The following is a 14,284-nucleotide window of genomic DNA, read 5'->3' on the forward strand; positions in this document are numbered from 1 at the left end:
AAAATACAGGATGCGCCCACCACAGTGGCGGGCGCATCCTAATACCCCCCATGGGACCCTCGCCCTTATGGCGGGCGGTCCCAATAACCGATAGGATGCCGCCCGCCATCCTAATGACCCCTAGCTGTATAAACTCCTAAAATGTGAAAAAATATACTCACTTTGCTATAATCATATTTCGGAAATATAGAACTTTTACCAGGTACTGAGTATATAACTAATCTTATGAAAGACAGACTGCGTACAGTTTTTTTTGTGGAAGAAGAACTTTTGTAATGTAGATAATCCTTATTACCTGTATGGGTTGAAAGGCTACAATAAAGTTTGATTAGGGAAGAGAATATAAAGACAAACTTCTCAACGAGGGGGGGCCGCTAGTGTAATTAGTTCAAACACTGCCAAATCAAAACAAATATGTCATCTGTAATTAATATACAGCATCAAAAGTTGTTAAAAAGCTACTCATCAGTTTAGCCAAAAAGTCTACTCGTATTCCTATGTTCTCTCAATGATAAATATGTTTTATTCAGAATTCATGTAATTAAATAACCCTTTACTTTGTATTTTGTTTACTCAATAGCTTTTGGAACAGTTCAACTCCATGATACGTTTTACTCAGATGGTTGGCTGCTCCTTGCGCAGTCACTCTTCTCCATAGACCCTCTTAGCCCCACATTTCTTTCCACACCCAGCCCCCCCGTAATAATCTTGCTCTCCTTTCCTCCTCCATACTCTCAACTCGCAGCCCCGCGGTACTTTCCCCGGTCCTTTATAACAATCTTCTTCCCTATGGAGCGTACCCTGGCACAGACCATCCCATTGTATCTCTGGCATTAAAAAGAGTAGGTGACGTCTCTCCTTCAGTCTGGAGTTGAGTCAATGTTGAAAGTCAACACTGATTGCAGTAGGTGCACGGCCTCCTTTTACACAGTCCTGCTCCAGCATGTTTTATCCAGTAACATCGGACTGGGCTTTAGAGAAAGAATCCGGGATGCTTTTGGCATGATTGACAAGTTCGTAGGAGTCTCTTATGTCTGACAAGCCAAACCAGAAAAACATCCACTTCTTGTTGGAGAAACTGCCATCACTGTTCTTAAAATACCTGCAAGAAAGACGACAGTCGTCAGAGCGAAACTGGACTCTGTGTGGCATGAAATAAAGGCATCTGAAATCTATGAAGGTCAGTAACTGCATCCAAAAGAAACCAATCTCCAAAAGACTCCCTGTGGGAGAGGGCAAGTGTGATGGATTACAAGTGTGGTCACATGAAACAAAGTTTGAAAAGCACCGCAAAGGGTGAGGAACCTGCTGGGCACTGCAAGGCAAGGTATTAGCGTGCATCCACTACACCAGGAGTCACTTCTACGGATGTATGATGGAAACATGACTGCCTTAACCACGACTCCTTTACAACAAAAGTGTCTTTATTACAAATCTTTTTACCATGCAAATGCCTGTACCACGAAAATATATATATATTTATAATTCATATAAAGGGTTCATACTTACCTGTAAAATACTTACGTTTTCGCAGTAAAGGCATGCATGGTAAAGGAATATGCTTGGTCACACTTTTACATAAATTTACTTATTATATATATATATATATATATATATATATATATATATATATATATATTCTAAGATACGTATATTTCTTGCCTTATTAACCCACAACGTATACACACCCTTAACCCTAAAAATACCCTTGCCACCCAAATACCCATACAAGCCTTAATCCCTAAAAATATCCTTGACACCCAAATGCCCCTACCCACATGGAACTCTAAAAATACCCTTGCCACCCAAAATCCCTACCCATCCAGAACCATGAAAATACCCTTCCACCCAAGCACCCATACCCACCCTAAATCATGAAAATACCCTTCCACCCAAGAACCTATAGGCACCCTAATCCTAAAAATACCCTTCCACCCAAAAACCTTTACCCACCCTACACCCTAAAAACACAGTGCCTAACACTGGGTTCAACACGGATGGCTAAGGGGGGATAAACAAATGAACAACTAAGCCGAACATGCTGTTGCAGTGCGCATGGTTTTTCTATTGCATGGTTAGTGGATTTATTTGATTCTTTTTAGAGTTTTATATAACGCAACCTCGACCCGAAGGTATCCGAGCGGCGAGCGCTCTTAACATGAGCACCAGTTATGTTACAGAAGGACACAGGGAATTGGAACTGTAATTCTAATACTGGCTGGCTGTCTCGGCAGGACATGCACCCCTGCTGCAATGGACTCCAGGGTGAGATGCACCTTGTGACCAGCAATATGTATATGACTTTAATAGGAAGGTAGTATTATGCTGCAGAAGCATGTGGCATCCTGGCCGCTCATTTACTCACCAAGGATTGATCGGATTAGTGGCACGAGACCTCCAGAAGAGGAGCTTCATATCCTGACGAATACACTCCCACAGCATCTGACCAGAACCTTGGCCTTGCTTGCTGGAGTTCACCACAAACTTGTCCAGGTAGGGTGTGCCCCCCAGCACAGGCTCTGAGGTGATGATGGCTGCTGCACTGTACCTATAAGGACAGAAAAACGGTTAACGCATATATGGCCTAATGAATGTTTTCCTGTCAACACATTTGAAGTAAGTAAAGGACTGAGCAACACAAGTCTCTTGAAAAAATTAAAATAAACATCTTTTGGCATTATAAGTTTGTGGTAACCCCTCTTGCTTGTGCTCAATTTTGAATGTATACAACATAAGTTCACCCCTTTCGTGTACTTTACGTGAAGTATCCATTGGTGTCCAGCTACTTCTTCTGCAGTGTTTCAGTGTCATTGGGGACCAAAGAATCAACTGTTAGAATTGAGCCGTTCCTACTATTTAAGAACATTATTGGCAGCATTTGACATACCTGGTTACCGTTTAAGAAACCACATTACACCAGAGGGGCGTGGCTTGCGCGCCGCTGCATGATGGCGTGTCGCGCTTGAGCTCCAGGGCGATTGAGGTCCGTTGGAGTATATCACCAGCTTTCTAACTGCCCCTCTTCAACGGGACAGCTCTTCTATACGGCGGAATATGCAGGGAGACGTTTGACTGCATTTTCGGCGAATTCCGACGACAGCTGAATGCTTTTCCCGTCAAGTTGCTGTGACGCTCGGTTTCCTCACGGGCGGCCGCCATTTTCCGGCTTGTGACGGAGACCGGCATTTCTCCTCAGAAGCGCCGCACTGGCTACATTCTTGCCGGCTCTGCAGGATATCCATGTCAATTGACCTACAATGCCTACAGTTGGTAACATTTTTTTTTTCTTATTTTTGTGCTGCTTGGCTGGATATTATGTTGCCCACGCTCTGATTACCTCAGTGCAGATCTCTGATGCTGGCGCTGCTTTTTTCTTACGGTGTCTTTGCTTTGACTTCTTGATTTATATGAGGCTCTGCTATACAATATTGTGCCCACATTCCATATAAGTCCGCCGCTGTCATTAATTTGATGTTCCCTGCGCTCAGTGTGCTTTATTTCTTTATTTTTGGTGGGGGCTACGCAGATTCTGTCCTCTCCTCTTCCTCAAGTGGCTGTGTATTTTTCTTGGTGACTGTTACTTCATGGCTGCAACTATGGGCCGTTCCTCAACTAATAAAGACTCAAAAGATGCTGGCACCTCTCTTAAAAGACTTAAGCCATTGTCTCCTACGCCTGAGTCCGCTCAGTCAGACACCAACTCTAGTCTTGACACAATATTAACGCGCCTTAATGAAGTACATGATATTGCGCAGTCAACAAAGACTAACACGGATTTATTGCAAGTGGAGGTGTCCGCTATTAGGAATGATTTCAAAGCCCTTTCTATTCGTGTTTCGGCCACGGAGGCACGTATCAGTGGCGCAGAGGATAATATGCAGAAACAATCCAGGTCCCTCACCCACTTAGAGCGGTCAATGGCGGCATTGCGAAAAGATCTCACTGAGCAGGAGGACCGTAATCGTAGATCTAATCTGCGCATTTTTGGTCTGCCGGAGGATGCAGAGAAATCATCTTCGTCTATGATTGATTTCTTATATCATTGGATTCCTGACACTCTACAAATTTCATTCCAAAGAGATTTTGAAATAGAAAGAGCACATCGTGTTCCCACTTTTCGTTCTAAATCTGCAACCCAGCCAAGAGCAATAATTTTTAAGCCACTGCGTCATCAACATACAGAGCAAATTCTTGCCCATATGCTTAAGGCTAAAAATGTCTTCTGGGAGGGACATCGAATTTCAATCTCTCAGGACTTTGCCAGGGATACAGTCATAAGAAGGAAGGGCTTCCTCAATCTTCGGAAACGTCTTTCTGAGATGAACATTCCCTTTTCCTTTTCTGGTCCATCGAAATTCCGCATTACTTACAAGGGACGTTCCAGAATTTTCGATGAGCCGGCTGATTTGGCTTCCTTCCTGGACAACCAGATGGAGATACAGATGGAGATTCAAAGGGCGACTTCGCAGGATCCTGGTGCTTCGGGCACTTGAAATGTCTTCTTATGTCTCCTTTGTGGTGGCTTTCTGTATACCTATATTTCCTCTTCTCTCTCTCTTTTATTTTAGGTTTATTGACTTAATTGTCTCTTATATCTATCTCCTTTGCTGCTCGTTTCTTGGTAATATCTGTTTGTACCTCCGCTACTGGAGTTTTTCCGTTCTGCTTCATGTCTGCACTGTTTTCTCTTTGTTCCACTTCTGTTTTGTTTATCTTTTCTGATTTACGTAGTGCTTCTATTTCTTACTATTGTTGGTGTTTATTTTTCTATTTTATATCTCTGTGTTCTATTTTACTACTTTCCTTAGTATATCTTCTTTCTGTATTCTCTACTTCTTTCGGGGTCATGTTGTTCAATCTATTGTGTCTATACCATTTTTGTTCTTTGTATTCTTTCCTACTTTGTATATATTGATTGCTTTATAGACGCTCACTATTTACGTTTCATTATCTTGTGTTCAGATCTAATGGTTCTATATTTTATTTCTATATTTATCTCAGGACAGTTTCATTGTTTGATGCTTACCTATTTATAACAATTGCCATTCTCTAACTTGTATCACCTGTTCTCTTTCTTTTACGTTTTTCTACTCTCATCTCCTCTTCCTTTCTATTATTATATTTTTGATATGTTCGTGCATTTTCAATTTCAATTGCATATAGTACGTTCTACACAGTTAAGGATTGTTAATTAATTAAGTGTTTTTTAGGCTTTATATATTCATCTTCATGAGATTGTGGTTTCTTTCTTAATCTAACATACTGCTTTTTTGATTATCAGATTGACTAGTTTTAATACCTATCATTTGTATGACACTTGATATTAGTTTAATAACTAAGTGTGACTTTACAGATTTACATGTTGGATTGTTCTTTTTTATACTACTATACTGATATTAGTTCATAGTGGCACTGGGGCTGCCGGCTGCAGTGTGCGTTGGAAGCCCTGTAGCTTTCAATGGGGAGTCTCCGGTTTGCAAAAGCACTGCAGGCTCTGTGACGAAGGTCTTCTGGGTGCGAACACCACTTGGAGAGGTAATTTGGGATGTTGGGCGTTGGTTAGGCACCGTCGGTGGGGCCACCCAAGGATGTGGGGCGTCAGGTGCAGGGGTGCTTTTTAGGGTCGGATCTTCTTACCAGCTCCAGGTCGCAGTTGGGAGGACATTCCGGTTTGAGGCTGCAGGCGTCGGCTGGAGGCTTCAGGCAGGTCAGGGGTTGCCGGAACTCAGGCCAGGTCTCCTCTTTGTGATAGGCCACTCAAACTCGGGCCGGGGGCGTCGGATGCGGAGTGGTGCAAACACTTGGATCCTTGCAGAGCTGGAGTCTGGTGTTTGAACAAATCCGGTGTTGAAGGGAGACAGAGTCTTTGGGATTGAAGGCAGGCAGGTCTTCTGGGTTTCTCAAGGTTCCTGGCTGCAGGACACACCAGGATTTTGCTGGAGCAGGTTCGGGGTGGGGAAAGGCCGGTAGGGCTGGGGCCAAGTCAGTGGGCATCCTCCTCTTGTTAGCTTTGGCACGGATGTTCAGCCCTTCTTCTTCTGTTCTTCTTGCAGGTTCTTGTCTGAGGAAGCAAGGTTCAAGGGTGCCCCATAATAGTAGATTTAGGGGTGTTACAGGTAGGTAAAAGGTTGGGACCAATGGGTCCCTTCCCTGGGATGTGTACACCGCCTATTATGCCACCCTCCAGTGGGAGGGGGGCATAAGCCTTTTCCTGGTTGGCTGGGTCCCCCCATCTGCAAAATGGCGGGGCCTGAAAGTTGTGGTTCTCCTCGCCTCTCCCACCTGAGGGGTGGAGTTGGCAGAGGTGGGCATACCTCTTTTCCTCACATGTGTTTCCCGCTGGTTCTCCTACCCAAAGTGCGGGTCAGAACCAGTGGGGACCAGTTGCTGAGAGCAGCAAGTGGCCTGGGGAAGCTCACAAAGGCAGCAAGCCTTTGAAGCCTCCCCTTCGTGAACCCTGCCCATCCTGGGGGAGGAGGCTTGGCACCTCGTCCCAGGATGTGCATTGTTTCAGGCCCCCAAGAGCAGCAGGCTCTCGACCCAGGGTGTCCAGAAACATGTCTGGTGGTGGCAGCTGAAAGCAGCCACTCAGCTTGGACACTAGTGGTAGGTGGTTTTTCAGGGGCATCTCTGAGATTCCCTCTGTGTGTATTTTTCATTAAATTCCACACTGGCATCAGTGTGGGTTTAATGTGCTGAGAAGTTTGATACCAAACTTCTCAGTTTTCATTATGATGCTGTGGAGTTTGTTATCACAAACTCCCAGAACCATATACTCCTAATGGCTGCACTGCACTAACAATGTCTAAGAATGTACTTAGAAACTGTAGGGGTACAGGGCTCATGCACCTGCACCCTCACCACTGGTATAGTGCACCCAGCTTTCGGGGTGACTGATCTAAGACAGGGCAGCGGGTTGTAGGCATGACTCACAGGGATGTGTGCCATGTCGACTCTTCACTTTGTTCTACACCAAAACACGCAGCCTGCAAAGGCAGTGTGTGAGTGTAGTGGTACAGAGCCTCTATGGGTGCACAATAAGTGCTGCAGCCTTTAGGGGTCTTCCCTGGTCATAATGCCCTGGGCACCTGTGGTACCATTTACCAGGGACTGGCCTGTTGCCGGAGATACCAATTAGGTTTTGGTTTCCATGCAGATATAGGGAAAGAAAATAGACCCTGGATACCTGATTAGCAGGAGCCCAGGGCACACTCAGTCAAAGCACATCAGCAGTTCAGCAGAAAGTGGGGGCTCCTTATGCAGAAAGAGGGCACTTTCTCACAGTACTACTTAAGAACAAGTGACTTGATTTCTCTAAAGTAACCTGTTTGCAATGGAATATCTGTGTAACACCATAGATCCATTTTCTACCTTCTTGTAAAAAATGCTGCAAATAATCTGTCTTGAAACTAAAATTCATTAAGTTATATGTCCAAGGACAGATTTAGTCAATGTATCATGAGATATGCCTACATTTGATCATACTAATTACTTTAATTCCTGCATGAGGAGTTAAAGACTGGGGGGCATATTATCAAGGGGGTTTATCTCCGCTTTTTTGGCTTTAAAAGCCAAGAAAGCGGAGATAAAATTATCTCCCTATTACCTAGCTGTCGCTAACACCAGTTAGCGACAGCTAGTAGGAGATAGCGACCATCTTGGGCCCCGCTTTGCATGTCAGTGATATTTATCACTAATGACATGCAAAGTGGGCATGCCAAGATGTTAGCGACTGGAAACAGACGCTAGCATCGCTATCTCCTATTACCAACTTTTGGAGATATTCGCACTAAGCGCGAATATCTCCAAAAGCTTACACCTGTCCCTGAGCAGTTCTTAGCCATGTAATCCAATGGTAGGTGGATAACATGGCTAAGAGCATTAGCTCGGTAATGCATGAATATCGCTGACTTTTCAGCGATATTCATGCATTTCGGCCGATTTTTATCGCTTAGGAGATGAACCTTGATAATAGCAAGGTTCCTAAGCGATAAAAATCGCCGCAGCTCGGGGATAAAAATATTGCCGCTAAGCCAACATAGAGATAATTATCGCTAGTTGTTGGTAAGATGCCCCTGGATTCATTATGCAACATGCTGAGATGGAGGCCTGGCATACATCCCTAGAGACACAGTACATAAACGATCCCAGTCCATCCCTCCAGCGTAATTTACTCCTTGCACAACAGCAGATACAACAACATCTCATGGATGAAGCGAAAGAAATCTGGTTGGCGTTGCAACACCAGATTCATCAATGGGGGGACAAATCAAGTAAAATGTTGCACAGACTGTGTCATGCTGAGCCGTCCCCGGCCGCCATTCCAATTATCTGAGGGACGGATGGCATTTTACATTTATCTCCAGCAGCGGTTGCTGCAGAATTTGCGTGCTACTTATCCACACTATATGCACGGCAGGAACAGCTCTCAGAGGCCCTCATTGCGGAGTTCCTTAGAGATATTCCCCCCCCCCCGAGACTCACTGATCAGATCAGAGACCAACTCGATGCCCCCATTACAGTTGATGAATTAAATGCTGCGCTAGCTGCGATGAGCCCAGGGTGGGCCCCCAGTCTCCATGGATTTCCCATGGAGTTCCTTCGATCATATATGCCCACACTGTGCCCACACTTGCTAGAGGCAAGGCAGGATGCCCTTGAACGGCACATACTACCATGGGATTGGCAGCAGGCTGATAATGTCTCGGCTAGATTATGCCAATGCCCTCTTCGCTGGCATCCCGGGCTACCTGTTGAAGTAGTTACAGGTGCTCCAGAACACCGCAGCCGGTTTGTTGTCCGGTCTGTCAGCCAGGGACAGTGTCCATAACCAGCTGCGTGAACTTTAAGCTACTGATCTTGGCCCATCGCGTGCTCCATGGATGTGGTCCTCTTTATCTGCAGAGGCGGGTTTCCTTATATGCTCCTGCACGCTCCTTGCACTCTGCATCCCTATTCCTTGCCCAGTCCCACCTTTTAAGCGGCAGAGGATGGGGTTAGTTCCTTCTCAGTTAAAGCAACGAAAGCTTGGAATGCTCTTCCTCTGACACTGCGCACCATCCAGGATCCAGCTGTATTAAAAAAAAACTGAAAACACATCGTTTCATTTGAAGCCTACCACCGCACCCGCTGGTCTTGCGCCGGGACACTCATGTGTAGCCGTGTGCCTAGTAAAATAATTTAACATAACATAACATAACATAACATAACATAACATAACATTGCCCTTTTCCTAAATCCAGGCCACCTATCAGAAGACCCATCCGCATATTGTCCCATCTCCTTAATTAATTTCAAGCCTGAATTATTAGGCAAGGTTATAGCCGATCGCCTGCGGACCTATATGCAAGATCTGATCCACTTAGATCTATCTGGCTTCATGCCAAACCGGGCCACTCGCCACAAAATTTGTCAGGTCCATAATGCCATGGCTCTGGCATCGGAGCTGGGACGTTCCTCAGCTATACTTCTTGCCGATATTGATAAGGTATTGACTCTCAGTTGGGAGTACCTCTTCATAGAAGCGGTTAATTTTGGCCTGCGTTTCCTGGTGTACATTCGTCTACTGTATACAGAACCAATTGCCTCAGTGCGCATTGCTGGTCATCGATCAGCCCCCTTTCCCATTGGTCGCGGCACAAGGTAGGGCTGCCGGTGTCCCCAATTTTGTTTGCCCTAGTGGTGTTACCTCTGGTGGTGTGGGTAGTGGTGTGAGTAAGCCGGGATTGAGTAATCCGGGGATTTAAGTGGCCAAGGTCGCAACCCGACCACATTGCGTTATATGCGGACAATATCCTTTTCTTTATGACAGACTCATGGATCTCAGGCCACGTATCCTACTGATCCTCCTAGTCTTCAGTAAGACCACTGGGCTTCATACCAACCCCTCTAAGTCTGTATTGTTTCCAATATGTGGTAATGAGGGTAGAGGTACATGGGTGGCCCAGTTGACACACGCGACTTAGGGATTTCAATACTTGGGTATCTTTATGTCTCCTTGTCCAAAGATCTCATGGTCACGTAACATTAATCCACTTCTCGCTGGCCTCCAAGATGATACAAAAATATGGTCATCTCTTCCCCTCTCGCTATATGGGCGTTCAGAGATTTTTAAGATGGCCTCCCTCCCCAGAGTGTTTTATCAACTGCACAACTTCCCATACCACATACCGCAATCATGGTTCGTGCAAATAAATGCCATACATAATAAATTCCTGTGGGGTGGGGGTGGGAGGGGGGGGTCTGGGTGGCGCTGCAGACCTGCGCACAATCATCATATTGCTGCGGCATCGCAGAGGCGGATGTGTACTCTTATTTTGCTGCCTCCCATGTATTGGTCATAAATGAATGGTAGTAAAATACACCAATGGACCCAGCGTTCGCACTGGAACATGCAGGGATGGAGGGTGTCCCTCTCCTTCAGTTACTGCACAGTACACATAGCCTTGATTTCCTGCCCCATTCCGGTTCAGCTCTGGTGGTATGCTAATAGGCAAATGGGGTTGTGTGGGCGCTTGAACCAGGCTACTCCCTTATGGCATGGCCCCCACCTGCTCCAGGTGGCGGCTTTAACGGGATTCCGCAAATGGGACCTGATGGGCATATCCACACTTGGGGATGTTATGAGGGGCACTATCTTAAAGTCCTTCCTACAGCTACCGGAAGAATTCCTATTACATAAAACACAATTCTATAAATACCTTCAGTTGTGTCATGCTTTCACCCCCAAGATTCTCACCCTAGACAGTCTTCCAGAGTTTCACCCTCTTGAGGGCCAAATCCTCATGGGTAATCTAGGGGCCCATAAAATTCGACAGATTTATCAGACGTTGACAACTCACTCCAGTACGACATTACACAAAACTAGAGGGTCATGGCAGGACGATATACCAGACTTAACCGATGATGACTGGGCCAGGGCTATAGCTAGTACCCGGGACGTGGCAGTGTCCTCTCGATACCGTCTCATCCACTTCAAATACATTCATTGAGTATATTATACACAATTCCGACTCTGTGAAAAAGATGAGCGAACATTTATGCAAACAGTCTGGAATTGTACCGCTATACAGCCCTTTTCGCGTAAAGTCTCTGCTTGTCTGGGTGAGGTGTTATCCTGGGATCTCCCATACGACCCTAGATTATTCTTGCTCCACAGCACAGATGGCGTAGGGGGAATCAATATAAACAACATCTGCTCTTCCTGGCATCAATATTGCTAAGCACGATATTGCTCAGTTGTGGAAAGGGACCCCCCGCTCGACGCTAGGGAAATAGCGAAAAGAATTGGACAGATGCATGGGTGCAGAGAATGCGGTTTTGCAAGCATAAGGCTGTCCCCAGAAACACATAAAAATATGGTCTTAATAGGCTACATATCAGGGTATCGATCTCCCCCCCTTCCCTCTCAGACCCCTTGATGAGTGTACCCCTCCATACGTCCTTGGCCACAACACGCCGCACACTGTATTTTAATTGTTACCTACACGGGTACTTAAAAAATACCCTTGACATGCATGGGGAATGGAACTGTCTACACAAAGTTTTTGTTGTTTTATATGCAAGTTATAGTGAATACTGTTTACAAGCCTATTACTTTTGCATTATCTTGTCTTCAACATGTATATGTTGGGCTGCAGCACAGATGGTACCATAAAAAGTCCATAAAACATGTTTAAAAAAAAAGTGACTCAGAGTCAGAAAGCTGGGGAATATTCTATGGTAAGGCATCTGTGGTTAGAAGTTTCTATCAGATCATAGATATCAGTGTAGCTTATTCCATATAAACGTCTTTACATGCTGGTCAATTCAGAATCAACTTAAGTCAGATCCTCACCCTTCGGATAAATAGATGGAGTGCAGACGACTGCGAACTGAAGCCAAGTAGTCTGGTTTTAGTGTCTTCCCAAAGGACCGGTTAACAAGGGAGATGAGCTTATCCTGGTCCACGTCATCAAACGATTCATGCCTGCATACACGCTCAGCGTTCTTAAACAAGGTGCCAGACCCTACAAGAGAGTAGGAGCAGCATTTAATGATAATGGAATATAATTCAGATGTCTTCCAAGAATTAAAGAGTCATGTCTTTATGCATTACACTACATTATTCACACCAATGTTATGTTTGTCGTGCTGTCTTCAGTTCAGACCTGGTTGGTATCTTCTGACACAAAAGCATCTCTTCCTAGAGAAGTGCACCACACTCTTACCCAAGGAAGTATATTCGTCTCTAGACTGCTTCACTCAAGAAGTAATTTAAGATCTCCTAAATTAGATGTCTTTTTAGCTAATCTGACCGATGGCATACCCATTTGCATTGATTCCCTCTTTTACCTAGTCACATCTACTTGCTATAAATTAATTTTAACATGCAAATCCTTTACATATCAATTGCAGTAACACAATGTTGATTTAAAAATATTACATCATTTAAAGTGGCTCTAAACACACATTTGAGGCTTAAGAATTGCTCTGTGCAAAGATTCGAGCTGGATTTTGTAGAGTTTCCTGAGCATTGTTTACTCCACTCACAACTTTTTAACATTAGCACTTGCTTTACAATTTCCCCATTCAATCCCCTTTACACCACCTTTAGATGGCTTTGGTTTTCCTCTATTAATCTTTCAGTAAACTTTCCTGGCTATCATCATTTAAATCCTTTACTACTATTCACGTGCATCAACTGCCTGCTAGTTTACCTTACCTCTGTTGCTGAAGAGTTCAGTGAGGAGTGTCTTTGCAGTGGTCATGACGGCAGAGGAGCCCGGTGACAGTCGGTTTAATAGATCCACAATGACAGTGACCTGCTGCCGCTGCCGGTGTCCAATCCAAGAGGCAGTCCTCATGAGGTCTAAATCTGCTGGCAGGTTCACTAGCCCAATTAACTGTGAGAAGAGATGAAGGCTGATGTTACTAATTAGGCCAACAGTCTGTCAATAAACCTCCCACCTTGCATCCCCAGTGGACGATAAGGAAGAACTGTCTACCAATTACTTTTACTGAACATATATTTCTGCTTTGGTAATAGAGCTGATGTTCCAATACTTGACTATCTGCTAAATCTTAGGTTGACCATCTGAGAATGGTTTGCTTAGGTAGGACAATAAGCAACAAGGTGATGGATAGAACGCTTGAGTTAATCTCGCTGCTATTGACAAATGCCTGGGCCGCATTCCAGTCCATTATTTTTTTGTCTACCATGCAAATTTGGACAGAGGAACACATTATGCAAACTAATGCTTGTCTTCCAATCTGGAAGAGCCCTTGCCTAGAGGTTCGGCATGGACTGTTGCAATGAGGAGCAGGATCAGTACAGATTTGCAAAGCCAGGCCTTTGTGCGCAGTGGGTGAAAAATGATGGGTTGGAATGCTACGCAGAGCAACTGCCATCGGTCTACACTCAAGGCCTTGCGAGTACGCGGTCCAGACCACCACCTCCCATCCGCCCTAGTACAATTGTGGCAGTGGGACCGCCGCCTCCGCCGGGATCAAGGATCCCACTGCGGCGGCAGTCTTCAAAGGGGCAGAATATGAGGGCGGTGCTGAAGCCAGCACTGCAGAGCATTTTACGACTTGCATATCCACTGCCCTTTACGAGCTGATCATGTTAGTGTATTCTGTTAATAACCAAAATCTTGAAATATTTCTCACTGATGTTCTTTGACATATTTTTCCCTTCTTTTTGTTCTAATCCTAGATAGCCCCTTTAACTGCATCAACTGTTGATTGTAATATTTTTTTACTCGGAATGCTAAATTGCACCAACGATACTAATGTATTACCTTCTTTATGTTCTGTATAATTGCTGACGACAACACTGTACAGCGCTCTGATATCCCCTTGGGTCTTGATCGCGTTCCATAAAACTTAAAAAAATAAATTAATAAATGGTGGGGACCCTGCCACTGAAAGGGTGGAAAACACGCAGATTAGGGAACCCCTAACAGGGCCCCCAGCCAGATCTGGTACTGGGGTTGCATGCAGGAGGGCACGTGTTGTGTTCCCCTGGAATCGCACCATTGTTCCTGCACGGTATGGCATGCATGACATGATCCAGAAGTTTGGAGTAGTGCTCTACTCAGAAGCAAAACTTGTTTCTCAATAAGTCATATAGTCTTGTTTGTTTTGTCTTAGTAGGTCCTTTATTTTCACAAGTATCCAAACAATTAAAGTTAACAGCCAATGCGTTTCATTCATATACAATGAACTTCTTCAGAGCTTAACATGAGGTACAGTCTTGGGGGCGAAGGTGCCGAGTTCCCCCTGCTCTTTCCTGTGAGTACAG

At 44.9% G+C, this 14,284-nt stretch overlaps 1 protein-coding gene across 1 annotated transcript in view; it reads right to left on the bottom strand.

The window, feature by feature from the left end:
* Positions 1–500: 500 nt before the first annotated feature.
* NAGS (N-acetylglutamate synthase) overlaps positions 501–14,284 on the bottom strand; it is a 42,664-nt gene continuing 28,880 nt past the window's right edge. The window contains exons 4-7 of the mRNA XM_086923950.1: positions 12,704–12,884; positions 11,837–12,008; positions 2,366–2,548; positions 501–1,102 (exon numbers count right to left, since the gene is read on the bottom strand). Of these exons, the coding sequence (XP_086780076.1) occupies positions 949–1,102; positions 2,366–2,548; positions 11,837–12,008; positions 12,704–12,884 (690 nt within the window). The 3' untranslated portion in view covers positions 501–948. The remainder of the gene's footprint in view (positions 1,103–2,365; positions 2,549–11,836; positions 12,009–12,703; positions 12,885–14,284) is intronic.

This window comes from Lissotriton vulgaris, chromosome 5, assembly GCF_964263255.1.
Source record: "Lissotriton vulgaris chromosome 5, aLisVul1.2, whole genome shotgun sequence".
NCBI classification, from domain to species: Eukaryota; Metazoa; Chordata; class Amphibia; order Caudata; family Salamandridae; genus Lissotriton; species Lissotriton vulgaris.